The 15306-nt window shown below is 41.4% G+C and overlaps 2 protein-coding genes across 3 annotated transcripts; both read right to left on the minus strand.

Annotated features, from left to right (window-relative positions):
* Window positions 1-1415: 1415 nt before the first annotated feature.
* Window positions 1416-2205, minus strand: LOC115376896 (gastrula zinc finger protein XlCGF71.1-like). The gene is given in 3 exon segments (XM_030076722.1): window positions 1416-1619; window positions 1621-1989; window positions 1991-2205. Coding segments are annotated over 3 exon segments (666 nt in total). The 5' UTR covers window positions 2122-2205; the 3' UTR covers window positions 1416-1453.
* A 3042-nt stretch (window positions 2206-5247) lies between these two features.
* On the minus strand, window positions 5248-13744 carry LOC115376888 (butyrophilin-like protein 2). 2 transcript variants are annotated; one of them, XM_030076709.1, is made up of 7 exons: window positions 13483-13744; window positions 11927-12032; window positions 11171-11512; window positions 7353-7631; window positions 6578-6856; window positions 6351-6465; window positions 5248-5906 (listed from the first exon to the last, which is right to left on the minus strand). In XM_030076709.1, the coding sequence occupies exons 1-7, from the start codon at window positions 13546-13548 to the stop codon at window positions 5888-5890; spliced, it is 1206 nt and encodes a 401-aa protein (XP_029932569.1). In that variant the 5' UTR covers window positions 13549-13744; the 3' UTR covers window positions 5248-5887. The 2 variants fall into 2 exon arrangements, with proteins under 2 accessions (XP_029932569.1, XP_029932570.1); XM_030076710.1 differs by lacking the exon at window positions 13483-13744 and adding an exon at window positions 12911-12976.
* Window positions 13745-15306: the final 1562 nt, after the last annotated feature.

Genomic DNA, 15306 nt, shown 5'->3' on the forward strand with positions numbered 1-15306 from the left:
AATGCGTCACGTGACACATGATGGAAAAGTCACATAGTTTGACATTTGAAAGCATGAGTTTACACAGATGCAATTTTCGGCAATTAGATAGATAGATAGATAGATAGATAGATAGATAGATAGATAGATAGATAGATAGATAGATATACTTTATTGATCCCAACCAGGGAAATTCTGGAAGTTGTCAGTGCAAGCATTTTTCGCACATTATAGACCTATAATTTGCAGATCATTTGTATGGTATGTATATATTGTATGTATGTGGTCTCTTGTGGGATTATCAGTTTTTCTGAGCCTGTTTTGTTTGATGAACTTGGACCTTTTGGTCAAAACCTCTATGACAGTATTAACAAAAAAAAAAAAAAAAAATGCATTTACTCTGCTCTGCCTGCCTCTCTTGCATTTGGGTCCCAGTTTTTGCTGACTTCTGCCAGCTTTGCTGCTCCCATGAGTAGAAATCCTGATATTGACAAAACACCTGAGTGGTCATTCAACCCACACACGTAACTACGACTGAAGCCAGCTATGTTGTTCTTAATGCTAATATTTTCTAAACTATATTTAGTAGCTAGACCCATACATGTCCGGATCGAATAGCATTTTGAGAAGGATCAAAGGACACATGGACTTTTGTAGAGATGTTACACAAATGGGTATGATGTCAAAAATGCGGTAACTGGGCTGGGCTGTTGGTTTGTGGAGAATTGAAATGTCCCAAGTTGTAAATATCACATCAAAAGGTCTCTCACCCCCACCAGAGAAAAAAAAACATCAGTATATACATTTACACTAAAACACATCTGGAGAAATGACTTCAGGGCAGATTCAATTAAGATTTTATAATCATACATACATACATACATATACGATATATTAAGTATTGGTTCACCTCCACATTCAACCCCAAGAGTTTTTCTGACCTCCCATTCTAAATCCAGAGGCATTAATACAAAGTTGGTCCCATTTTTCGCCCGTTCATCCAGAAGAGCGTTTATGAGGTCAGACACTGATGTTGGACCATTAGGCCCGACTCGCAATCTCTGTTCTGGTTGATCCCAAAGGTGATGGATGGGGTTGAGGTTGGGGCTCTGTGCAGGCCGCTCAAGTTCTTCCACACCAAACTCAGCCGGCCATGCCTTTATGGAGCTGCTTTGTGCACTGGGGCTCAGTCATGCTGGGACAGAATAGGACCTTCCCCAAACTGGTCCCACAAAGCTGGAAGCATCTCCAACCACAACATTGACTGACGAGGGTTTGACTTTGCTCGTCCTGAGCGATGGACTCTCAGCAAGTTCTCTGCTTTATTGTCCTGTTGAACAGTCCAGCTGAAGCAGCAGCTCAGCAGCTCCAGCTCTGCGGCTTTTACCATCACACTTGTGGTGTTTAAGATGTCCAGAGTGGCTGTAACTCCCACACACACTGCAGCTGAACGGTCTCTCTCCTGTGTGGAATCTCATGTGCCTGTGTAAGACATGCTTATCTGAAAAGCTTTTGTCACATTCTGAGCAGCTAAATGTTTCTCTCCTGTGTGGAGTCTCATGTGTACTTTTAAGTTAGTTTTAACACTATAAGTTTTATGACATTCTGAGCAGCTGAATGGTCTCTCTCCTGTGTGGACACTCGTGAAGCTTCAAGTTATATTGACATGAAAATCTTTTGTCACATTCTGAGCAGTTAAATGGTCTCTCTCCTGTGTGGACACTCATGTGAATCTTCAAGTTATATTGAGATGAAAATCTTTTGTCACATTCTGAGCAGCTAAATGGTTTCTCTCCTGTGTGGACTTGCATGTGTGTGTCCAAGTTACTTTTACGTTTAAAACGTTTGTCACATTCTGAGCAGCTAAATGGTCTCTCTCCTGCGTGGATTCTCATGTGTACTTTAAAGCTAGTTTGATCTCTAAAATCTTGATGGCAAACTGAGCAGCTAAATGGTTTCTCTCCTGTGTGGACTCTCATGTGTTGGTGTAAGACATGCTTATCTGAAAAGCTTGTCACATTCTGAGCAGCTAAATCGTCTCTCTCCTGTGTGGACTTTCATGTGAATGTTTAAGCGTTGTTTGTCTGTAAAAGTTTTGTCACATTCTGAGCAGTTAAATGGTTTATCTGTGTGGACTTTCATGTGTCTATTTAAAACACCTTTATGTGAAAAACTCTTACCACAAATTGAGCAGCTGAATGGTTTCTCTCCTGTGTGGACTCTCGTGTGTACTTTTAAGTTATTTTTAGTTATAGAACGTTTACCACAAAATGGGCAGATAAATGGTTTTTCTCTCTTGTGTCTCATGTCCATATCTAAGTTCCGTCTTTGTTTGAAGCTCAAATCACCAGCAAAGCACTTCACTCTTGTGTTTTGGTTCACCGTGTCTTCCATGTCATCTTCACTGCCATCAGTCTCAGAGTCAGAGGAGTGTGAGGAGAGGAGCTGGCCATTACTAGCTTCCTCTTCAAAATCTTCGCTCTTCACAGTGACAACGGAGAGTGGGACCTTGATATCTTGAAGCTGCTCTGCCTCCTGACTGGCCCAGAGCTCCTGCTGCTCCTCTTTAACGTGTGGCGGCTCTGGCTGCTCCTGGTCCACACTGGGGCTCCACTCCTGCTTCTCTTCTTTACACACCAGCAGCTGCTTGGGCAACAGTGAAACACACACACACACATTAAGGAAACGCTGGAAGGTGTACACACAACACAAAACTTAGTTGTTGGACATTTTAGGGGCTATGACATTTTTTTAATAGTTATTTGTGGACAAAATCACTTTAAAGTAGCTTATTTATGACAAAACTGGCACACAGTCTGGTTATGGTATGGGAAACTACTGCCTCGATTTGCATGTAAATCAGACTTTATTCGATATTCCTGAGATGAAAATAAATGAGCATAACACCGCCCCCTAGCGGCCGATTTACACCAACTTCTGCACAGACCCTAACACGTCGTTTATATAACTACCGTATTTCACCAATTACAATAGCCTTAGTAATAGTTATTTACATAACTATTACAGTTTAGGCTCCAGGAGCAGTTTTACTGATGGAAGGATAATAATTAATTAAATAATAATAATCCAAGCGATCCCTAACCCTACTGGCATCGCTAATCAGGCTTGGACTCCTAATAAATCCGTTGAGGTCATAGGATTAGATGTAAGATTACTATGTTCAGTTAAACGTACCTTAATATCAAAACAGCAAGAGCCAGTAATGAATTAATCATGTTTATGGAACTCATTTGAGTGAATTACAGGTAGTTGTTTTGACACACGAGCTGACCAATACAGATGTTTGCCAATGACCACCTCTTTGTCAGTTTTTTCTTCTAAGACTCATGTCTCAATCAGTTTTACTGGTTACATAAAGGTTATAATAATGACTATATAAATGTGAGCTATTTGTGTGTGGTAGGGTTTCACAGATGGCCAGATTTATACTCTCGGTGGATGGCTTGCAACCACTTTGTCCTTCTAATGGGCTCTGTGTTTATATTTGGCAAACCTATAAACTTTAATTCCGGATTTTTAGCAAAATTCGACGTGCAAAACGTAACACAGCAGCTCTTAACCACTGTCCACTCGTTGTTTTCAATGGTCGCTAAGGCTGCTTTGTTTTCCACCTAGGCTAAAACCGGATGTGACGTTTGTGGGCGTTTCTGTTTAGCTTCGTGTATGCGTGTTCACATATCCTGCGTTCCAAATCGCATACTTATACTTTTTACTTTTAGTATGTACTGCAGCTGCCCTTAAAAAGTATGTAGTTTAGTATGTATTGGGACATACTAATTCTTTTTTTCCCTACTAAATAGTATGGTAGTATGGGTATTGGAACGCAGGGATAGTTGGAAACGTCTTCTTCTTGTTGTTTTTTGTTAGCTGGCAAACCATTGTACTCCACTCCCGCCACCTACTGGATTTTTACAGCACCACTTTGTTCACCCTGAGTGCTCCCGTTCACAAAACACTGTCCGATTTACTGATGCACATCACCCAGCTCATGTCCACTACATGCAAAAATCTCCAGGCAGCATCCACTACCATCCCCCTGTACCTGTTTCCACAGCAAAACCGATAACCACGGCAACGAATACCAAAACGAGCGGCAGCGAGTGTGTGTGTCCAACAGAGATAGGAAGAAATCGTGATGGTTCACTCCTTACCTTCTTCTGTTGTTCACTCTAGGGGGGAAAACCGTTTTTTTTTTTTTTAAACTCCTTATATCTTGACAAAAACATCAACAACAACATTGTGTGCCGTTTGATGAGCTGTTGTTTAATAACCTGTGTTAGGGCATAACAGAATACAAGTAACAGCTTGTATTTTCTGCAGGTCTGTTATGTGAGTTGGACCAAAAAAAAAAAAATAAAAAAAATAAAAAAAATAGAGAACATAAAACGGTGCAATGACTTCAAGAATTTTCTTAAGACGTTGTTGTTTAACAGAATGATCTCTTTGTCAAGGCGGGCGTTTTGGTAGAACATCTTTTCTCACTAACAGAGAGAGGAGATTTAATTTAATGTTACACAAACAAATACAATTCCAGATATATTTTATTACAAAAATAGAATAAGACACTTGTAAAGAGGAGAATCTGATTATTAAAATATTGCACTTCAGACAAGAAACACAGACTGAATTGAATAGTCAACATCTACACTATTGATATTATACATAACTACTTTGCACAAGCCAGAAAAAAGATGCAACAGTATGTCAGTGAAACCAGTGTGACTGATTTCACTTGTTCTGCTATTTTCTGGTGCATGGCTGTGAGGGACCAAACAGGATTCACAAGTTAATTTACTGGGGGAAAAAATGGCACTTATTCGTTCCTAACTCAAAGAAGAACAGAAGGAGGGCGGCATGGCTCAGGAGGTAGAGCGGCTGTCTGGTCATTAGAGGGTTCCTGGTTTGATCCCTGGCTCCTCCAGAGTGTGTCAAAGTGTCGTTGAGCAAGACACTGAACCCCTCACCGCTCCTGATGGACAGCTAGGCACCTCGCATGGCGGCTTCAGCCGTCAGTGTGTGAATGGTTGAGTATGAGGCAAACATTGTGAAGAACTTTGAGTGGTCGGTAAACTAGAAAAGCGCTTTAATAACTAAACAGAAAGAAATGCTTTAGTATGCTGACCTTTACAAAGTAACTGAAAATGTGCTACCAAATTAGAGACAATGTAACATCGAATATTAATAAAGCACTGTGTGTCATTTATCTGTTTAATGCTGTATGAAAAGGCATGGCGACTGCAAAAAATGTGCATAAAGTAAATTAAAGTGAAATGAAGGGGTCCAAAAGGTGTGTGGAACTAATAAAAGAATTTTAAAGTCAGTATGAAAGCTGACCGGCAGCCAATGCAGAGACTTTAAAGCGAGTGTAAAGTGTGTAAAGTGTCAGTATTTGTCCAGCACAGCTTTGAACTGGAGATGCCAAATAGCTCGTATCGGAAGAGATTGGACACGAGCTTTATGTTAGGTGAGTCAACTATACAAATAAAGATATAAGGAAAATTTGAGTTTGCCACTCTCATTAAAGAAGCAAGGCAAAAGATTAAAATTACAAGTACACACAACATAAGACAACTGGTAAAAGTGACAGCAATAAATAAAATGTCAAAAAAAAATTCAAAAAAGTAAAAGGCTTAATGCAGTGCAGTTTAAATATCTATAGTAAATTGTATTGCACCCTTTTATTAAATGCTGTGCTCCCTATTGTATTGCACCCTTTTAATAAATGTTATACTCCCTGTTTTTTGCGTCAAGATCAACCGCGCTTTCTGCTTCGATCTGCTCCCTGTCCCTTTCTCCTTCCGTCAGAGACTTGGTTTCTTCTTTGTCACTACTTTGTTGTGGTGTGTCTTCTTCTCTCTCTCTTCCTCTTCTCATCATATTTTTGACCTTACGCTGTATCTCGGTCTCTGTGTGCAAACAGAAGCAGAGAAGAGTGTTTAAGGTGAAATTCAGATTTGCTGCATACGCACTGTTGGAGTTGCAGCTTGACGGAGCTCAACACACACAGCAGAAGATGGTGAAGCTACAACATTTTTACATTGAATGTCTGCAGAAATGCACATTTCTACATAAATGAAGCATTTAATTTCAAAATCAGACAGTAATAATTTGTGAAAAGTGACATTTCTGACAGACTGAAATGAAACTGAATTGATAATTATTCATATTTTCTCTGCATGCAACAAAATCTAATAATATGTAATGGAATATTACATTATATATCACAATGAAGATTGAGTTCATTTATTTTGGTTTTTATGATGAAATCTTTCCTATCACGATAATCATCAAAGAGCTGTGATGGTAGTTTGATATTAAACATGGAGAGGAAAAAATAGTTTGTGACTTACTGATTTCTTAAACTCTCCTTTTTCCACAAAATAAAGACAACTGCAGAAATACACATGACAGGAACAACCACACGGACAGTGATAGCAATAGCATGATTAGGTGGGAAGAGATCATCTGAAATGATAAAACACAGAACAGCAGGCCATTTTTTTTTATAAAACTACATCTCAGCTGTTTAAAACAAAGTAAGCGCTTATATGATAAATGTAAAAGACATTTTTCTCACCTGGAACATGAATCTGTGTCTCCCTGGTTTGCTGTATTTTGCTTTGCTGAACCCTGCAGGTGAAGCTGTTGCCGTGGCTCTTCTCCACAGTCACTCTGCTGCTGACAGTATAGAGTCCATCAGGACCTCTGACTGTCTCTGGAGCTCCAGCAGAGAGGAGCTTTCCCTCAGCGTCCAGCCAAAACAACTCAGGCTCTGGGTACCAGCCTTTACTTTCACACTCTAAAACCACTCCACTGCTGCTTTTGGTCATGTTGAGGACAGGAGAGGAGGCAGCACCTGATGAGGAGAGAGAGGAGGAGGGATTGCAACCAGTGACTTCAGTGGAAATGGGAACACGATCCTTGGCACAGCACCACTTTGATTTTAGGAAGTCCTAATCCAATCCATAATTTCAATACAATGACAAAATGTGGATTTAGCCACATAATGACTCTCATTTTTTCTGTATGGCATTAGTATATTTGTAATAAGCTACACATTTCCTTTTTTCCTCTGTGCCAGTAAAGTCACCTCCTTCCATTGAGTAAGGAGGTCCAGCACATACACCAAACAATAAGAAGCTAGTTTTCAGTATGAATATTAATTAGTCTCTGTTTTGTTATTTAAGGTTGTTCTTGTATATTACAGGCATATTCATGTATATATGGTATAGTCTGTCTAGATTTGTTGATTCTCCACTATTTCTTATTGTAGCCTATTCCTGTATGTTACATGCATACTGGTGTGTGTTCTCTTTGTCTTATATGATTAATTTAAAAGACATTTTTCTCACCTGGGACGTGGATGTGTGTGTCCCTGCTCTGGTTGATGCTGAGCTGCTGAACCCTGCAGGTGAAGCTGTTGCTGTGGCTCTTCTCCACAGTCACTCTGCTGCTGACAGTATAGAGGCCATCAGGACCTCTGACTGTCTCTGGAGCTCCAGCAGAGAGGAGCTTTCCCTCAGCGTCCAGCCAAAACAGCTCAGGCTCTGGGTACCAGCCTTTACTTTCACACTCTAAAACCACTCCACTGCTGCTTTTGGTCACGTTGATGACAGGAGAGGAGGCAGCACCTGGTGAGGAGGGAGAGGGGGGATTTCAAATGGTTTGCATATCAAACAGGCAAAGGTGTTGATGATGCAAAGCTTTTTATATTGGATAAAGCATACAAGCACCTCGAGAATCCAAACGGCCACATGTGACTTCTATGAAATTTGAGATTAAGCTTTGATTGAGATTTGATTTTATTGGTCCCCGTAGGGAGATTTGTCTTCACTGACTGTACATAACAAGAGGGCAACATTGCACATCACAGGCAGACAACAGCAGTAACGACATGTGACTAGACATAACAGTAAAGCACTAACAACACAAAGCAGTGGTAGACAGACAGATCAGCGGGGCCTGCCGTTCAGGGCAGCTATAGCTGCAGGGATTAGGCTTTTCCCGAGGCGAGCCCTCCTAAACTTGATGGTTCTATACCTGCACCCTGAAGGTAGTGGGATGATGTATTGGTGCAGTGGGTGAGTGATGTCTTGTGCTATGGTGTTTGCTAAGTGGGAAATGGACTTATTGTTTAGTTCTGTGAGGTTGGGTGTGGGGAGACCAATGATTTTAGCAGCTGTGTTTGTGATGCGTGTTTGACCCGGTTGGTGACAGAAAGCATGGTGAAGAAACATGTGGAACAGTACAGGAGGATGGGTTGAATGATGCTTTTATAGCGTAACAACAGGAGGTGGTGTGCAACATATAGTCCTTTAAGTTTGCAGATGGCTGACAGTCTTTGTTGGCTTCTTTTTTGAGTGTCCGTGGTGTGCTGATCAAAGGTGAGTTTATTGTCCAGAGTTATTCCCAAATTCTATTCACAGACTTTTCCTCTGCTTTTAATAAGATGCAGCCATTTATTTAAATTGAGAAACTGGCTTCTCATTTTAACTTATCAGAGCGGATTTTACTTCTGATTTTTAACTTTTTAACCGACAGAACTCAGTGGGTCCGTGTAAATGAGCAGACGTCCCACACTATTGTTGCTAACACTCGTTCTCCACAGGGCTGCGTTTTGTCCCCACTGCTTTTTATCATGTACACTGACAGCTGCAGGTCATCCCAGTTGGGGAGTTTTCTTGTGAAATTCTGTGATGATACAGCCCTACTGACACTTCTCCAAGGCCCACAGTTACACCATGGCTGTGCCCTACCTGCCTTTGCTAAATGGTGTGAGGACAACTATCTTGACCTGAATGTCTCAAAGACCAAACAGTTAATCATTGACTTCAGGAGGGACAGGCCAAAACCAAGTGTAAGCGCTATACAAGGCCAAGAAGTCCAAATAGTGGAGTACTTCAAATATTTAGGGACAATCTTTGACTCCCAACCCAACACTATTATGCCCCCTTGAGGAAAACCAATCGATATTCTAACTCCCTCCTTCCTTCAGCTATTAGATTGCTGAATAACAATTGAACTGAACTGGGTATGAGATATGGAGCAAATGCTGTTATGTGATGTTTTTCTGTTGTTGTGATTTTAGCTGGGAACTGTAAACAGAATTGTCCTTTGTGGGATAAATAAAGTTTTCTGACATGACCTGGTGAAAATCCATCTAGCAGCATGAGTTTCCTGGTCTCATACTTTTAAGCAGAGGCAGATTTAGGTGGACATGGTCATGGGTCATGGACATGGGCAGCCCAGCTAGCCGGCCAGGGTCCTTTCTCCCCGTTCTCCCTGTGTCTGTGTGGGTTTCCACTGGGAGCTCTGGTTTCAGGTGAACTGGAGATTCTAAATTACCCCTAGATGTGAAGATGTATGTGAATGTGCTGGTTTGTCTGTCTGCCCTGTGATGTAGCAGTGACCTGTCCAGGGTGTTTCCCTGCCCTCCACCCAGTGAGCGCTGGGATCGGCTCCAGCAGCCCTGAGACGCTAATTAGGATAAGTGGAAAATGAATGAATGAATGAAGGAAGGAAGGAATGAATGTCCTGGGTAGCTTCCTTGGGCCGGATCTCGCCAGGGACAGCATGTATCTATCTATTAGGGCTGTGCAGAGGCTCCACTATTTGTATTTGTATTTCTTTTGGGGAAACATAATTCAGATTCAGATTCAGGGAAAAGTAGGTATGGCTTGAAGTATTTTTTTTAATCATTGGATTTTAACCACAAATAAATACAAAATGAATGAAATTCCTGTTTATTAGAACTATACAGGTTTAGGAAAACCACATTTTTATCTGTACTGTGACTGTTACTGTCTATTCTTTTGGTCTATCTCCATCTGCTGTGCTCCATGAGGTGTAGTATTTGGGTTATTGCCACTCTAAATCAAAAGGATTGATGTCAAAGACAGCAAAAATAGCACTGCATGTCATAATTTAACTCAGCTTGTGAAAACAATGAAAGTATCGTTTAGAGTTTACCGGAGTCAAATTCCTTGTATGTGAACACCAATAAAGCTGATTCTGATTCTGATTCAAGCCAAACCTAACCTAACCTTCTGAACCTCGGCACAAAAGAAAACATTCTCTACCTGCAGAATATGGATTCAGATTCAGGTGTATCTCTACTGTCTGTTAATTTACTTTTTCTTTTTTTTTTCTTTTTTCTTTCAAAGCATACACCCAGCTACTCCTAACATTCACCAAATACATTTTTAGGACACACAATGTTGTAAATGTGAAGCAGTATGCTGCTTCACAGCTCAGGAATGTCGTTGAACAGACAGAGGAAGATCTTGATTTATTGTGTGGTCACTGCCGTTCCTTATAATGGCCACTAGGGGGAGACACGCTATCAATGACTGAGTAAATAAGTAAAGGAATGAATGAATGAGTGCATGGATGGATGGCTGAACAGATTGATGGATTCATCAATGTTTGTGTTTGGTTGTCAAACCAAACACAAATATACAAACTGCTCCATACGGTGCAAAACTGAACTGTAAATAACGAAACATTCAATACACAACATTGGGGGTGGGAATCACTAGAGACCCACCACACCATATTATCAAGATACTTAAGTCACAATACAACAATATTGGGATTTTAAACATTTTTGAAATATATTTTGTATTGCGATATATTGAGATTTATTTACCTTTTTTTCAGCTGCAAATTCTGTCATAAAAGCCTGACATAAAAGTTGCATCAATTCGTAGTGATGCAATATCAACCCTTAGCGTCCATATATTGATGCAATATTTACATATAAAATACTCCATTACTGTGCTGCATCGATTATTTTGCCCAACCCCACACACAACACACCCCACACAAGGCAGTGTTACAAACACATCCAAACACACACTGAGCTGATGAATCCATGAATATACTGAAATTATTTTTGTGTTTGTTTCAAATAGTTTTGAGGTGTGCCTTTGAGCGAATATTTGTTGATTTTATAATGTTGTCCCAAATTTCTGAATGAAAAAAGAGGCTTTTTTTGCGAAGGAGAAAAACTACAGAGGACTGGAAATGGTGGTGTTTCTTTTCTTCTAAACCAAACCAAAACCATGACCCAAAAATTGCAATATGAACAGTACCATGGGTTTACTGAGCTGTCACACCCCTAGATACTTTGCTTATTAAATAAATGCATTATGTAGACAAGCCCACTTACCAACGATAAGCTCAATGAAGGATTCTCTTGGCAATGAGGGAAGGAGACACCTGTACCCTCCCTCATCAGAAAGTTTCACCTCAGAGAGCTTCAGTGAAACGTTTCCGTGCTTCAGTTTGTCAGTGAAAAGAGACGTTCTTCCCACGTAGGATGGGTTTTGACGTGTCACAACCTCCTGACCTTTATACCGCTGGTGCACCAAACTGTGGTCCAGGTCAGGTCTCATCCAGTCCACTGGCATGTCTGCAGCGTCTGTGGCAGGTTCCAGGTGGCTCGGCAGAATGACATCATCACCAACTATTGCCACTATTGGCTGAGGAGGACCAATCAGCTGATGCTGACCTGCAGGTATCAAGAGAAAAGATGCCAACAGACTGAATAAACGGATCAATATTTTCAGTATTTTTGCATTTTATGCATCTTGTGATTTAAGTTTTTTGTCTTTGTGTCATGTATTGTCATGTATCAGCTGCTATGACATTTTAATTTCCCTTCAGGGATTAATTAACCTATCTATCTGTCTATCTATCTATTTATCTTCAACAAAGAAATGTTTTTTATGCTACGCACATTGAGAATAGTTGTAATGCGCACAAAGAAGAAAATGTGTTGAATTTGCTAAGCAGACGGTCATGTAGCTCCTCTGCCAAAACAATAGAAGTAGAAGCTGCCATTGTTGTAGAATTCAATAGTATGAGGAAGAGAAGAGCTGTAGAGGAGGAGGAGAGAGAGAGGGAGGGAGAGGGAGAAACCTACCATGACAGGAATGTGCTAGAAGGAGACAGACAGTGTGACAGAAAGCCATCACACTGCGTCCAGATGGAAGAGACCCTCTGTCCACCAGTGCAACCATCCTTGACTTCTGAAAATTACAACAAACCAAATTTTTTAAAATTGGATCCATCAGCATGAACACATGGAGGAAAAACATTTTTTGAAGTGGCATGAGAAAAAAAAAATCAACATCATGTGTTCAAAAGTAAACACTAAGCAAACAACATAAAGACTCAAAGTGATAATAAAGTTTTCTGTCATGTCATCATGCTCTTATTGCTCTGAACACTTAATATCTTAAAAACGTCACACCTGTACTGCAAGTAGTTTTACTCTCAAAATGACGGTGAACTCGTTTGTCATTGAAGGTTTTTTTCTGCTTTCTCATTTTTAATTTGAGTTCTTGAGTTGAAAATAAATGCAGCCAATTTTAAAAAAGAACATTTAGCAAAGTTTTATTTTTCAGTGGAATTCTGTGTGACGCAAATAGAAAACAGGTGAAGCTCCATTTCCTGCTTCACAATCTCTCTGTAAATCAGTACATAATGGTGTCAGCCACATTTGATTGTTGTGTGTAAACTGCAGTAAACGTTGTGTCCCAGCTGACACGGCCGCCGTCCTGATCTTACACCTAAAATATGTTTACCTATAGACCCTCATGTTGAGCAGCCTGATGAACAGTTTAATAAAGTTTAAGAAATTCCTTCCTATGAATGTTCTTTTCTATGAAATAAACAAGTTACTCTCACATTTAGACCGTTAGACGTTTCTGAAGTTAAATTACAAAAAAAAAAAAAAAAAAAAAAAAAAAATCTTGCTATGTCGCAGGATGTTGAGTTTTCTTCGCTCTAAACAACTTGGTCCTTTCACTTTCATTTAAAAGCCTTTGTGTCGCTGTGAAAATCTGGTTTCTTTTTGGTCGTACGATAACGTAATATTTAGATAAATAAATAAATAGATACTTACGGCATATTTCACAGAGTAGACAGACCTAGAAGTAGATACGTTCTATAAGCGAGGTGTTGAACTAACAACAACAAAGCACTGTCTTGCCCTTTTCTTGCACTGGGCGGACTTTCTTTGTGCCCTCCCATCCGCTGTAGTAGTGATCCAGTTGTAAATATTAGTTTAACTTGGGCTCTATAATGAATTGAAACTACTGAGCATGTGTCAATAACAGAAAGCTACAACCTACTTAATCTTCATTTTGATCAGTATTTCAGGCTGAGAGCCTCTGAAACAGAATTTAGAATGATGCAGAATGATGCAAATGATGATGCAGTTAGGCTACATGACATAAATTAGACAACAGCTTGTATGTACAAATCATCGGCTGACAAAGTGCTGTCAAATTTACAGACTCGGTCGTCCACAGTTGAATGATGAGGTTCAGGCGTAATGGGCAAAGCATTTTCACGTGCAGCATCTGCATTTTTGAAAACTTGATCACAGCTCAGGCTTTCCTTAAAATGGAATTAAAGCATCTTAGAATAAAACCAAATAATCAGTGATGGTCTGTGTGTCTGATTTGAACTCACCTGAACACTTTTGTCTGTCATTTCAAACAGTGTCAGGCGGAACAGAGGACAGCGACGACAATTCATCACAGGTAATCACGGGTAAATGTTTGATTTCCAACAGGCAGCAGGCAGCACTGGTCAGTGTGTGTCCATTCAGTGTCTGGCTCAGAGACGTCTGTCCTTTGTTCTCCTAAGATGACTGTTCCATTCTTTCAGGAGAGGAAACTGGCACTCAGCTTGGGCCTGGTGCAATTAGTGTGATTGTCATTGCCTCCATCACTCTCATCCTCGGTATTGTTACTGGTGTCTGTGTGTGGAAACATAAAGGGCTCTAGTTTCGCAGACCAGGCGAGGCGGGGGCGTAGCGCAGATGCGCTTCGCCAACTGGGTGTGGCCAGGCGGATTTTCCAAGTTTGGCACGCCGTTCTCGGTGGCGCAAGTACTCCGCCGTCCCTCCTACCGGCGCAAGGGAGGAGAGAAGGCGTGGAGTGGGTTTGACACAGCCGATTCACATTTAACCAATCAAATGAGCCCCTGTCCTCGCCTTTAAAATGCGCTGCGCGAAGGCGTAATGAAAGTTTACACAGCTGACAAGGAGGTCTACTGCCGCAGGCGGAGCGGAGCCCAGGAGACAGGCGCGGAGCGGAGACCGGCGAGCAGTGCGCACACGTCACCAAAACCTCACAGGCAGGCTTCCGGGATGTCAGGCACATGAACGATGCAATAAATACCGAAAAAAACACTATTCAATGCTACGATCACAATCAGCACATACATATATCTCCATATCAACTGTCCCGTCACAGCTGATGTCAGATCAAAGGAGATTGGCACTGTTTATGCTGATTGTGAGGTTTTGGTGATGTGCGCCAGGCAGCCAAACTTCCACTGCGCCGGCTCCGCTCCGCCTTGCGCGGAAAGTAGACGTGGTTTCAGGAGGCGAGCTTTTGGCGCACCTCGGCGAAGCTTTTTGGCACAAAACTGTCACTGCGCCAAGCCGAATCTGTCGGCACCTCCCCCCGCTGCGCCACCACTCCCATCTCCGCGCAAGTCCGTCTGCGAAACTTGGACACTGTCCGCCTCTGCCGTTTCGCCGGTCGAAACTAGCTCTGCGCGGGGTTCGCCTCACTGCGCCACCCCGCGCTGCGCCGGGAAACTAGAGCCCAAAGCCTGTAAGTCACAATATCGTGCTCTTAAACTTTTTATCACTGACATTTGTCCCACTGTCGTCTAATTTACTGTATTACTGAAAGGATCCAGACCCCCTTCACTTTTGGCACTTCTGTTATGTTGCAGCCTGATGCCACAGCTGTCATAAATGATTGTAGCATCAGGTGCATACTGAGGTGTGTTTTCATTCCCCCCACCTTTTTGCAACAATTTCCAAAGGTCAGCTGAAGGTTATTTTATGGTTGAGTCTCCACATTTGAATCAGCTGAGGCTTAAGTGGCGTCGACGTGTATCACCTCCCTTTGGCAGAGTAAAACTCGTGTATTTTCTGTGTAGAAGCCATACATTGCTTTACTGATTGATTATTTTGTGTTCAGTTAGTTTTCTCTTGTTGCCATGGGTTTGGTTCACATGAGCACTGAGGTTGACAGCTGGCAGGTAGGTTATATCAGTCTGCTTCACCTGCACGGGGAGGAGAGAGATGAGTCTAGGTAGCCGTAATTTTTGTTGACCGCATTTCCGCATTTTTGCTTTTGGTTATCACTTTTGTTCATGATCTGCTTTAATACACGTTCGCCATTAAGTGTGCACATTCAACATCATACGTGCGTGTAAAGCCGCTGTAGTGGCTGATTGTCATTAAAACCCATAAAACATCTCTGGACTCAGCAT

This window comes from Myripristis murdjan, chromosome 18 (assembly GCF_902150065.1).
Source record: "Myripristis murdjan chromosome 18, fMyrMur1.1, whole genome shotgun sequence".
Lineage (NCBI taxonomy): Eukaryota > Metazoa > Chordata > Actinopteri > Holocentriformes > Holocentridae > Myripristis > Myripristis murdjan.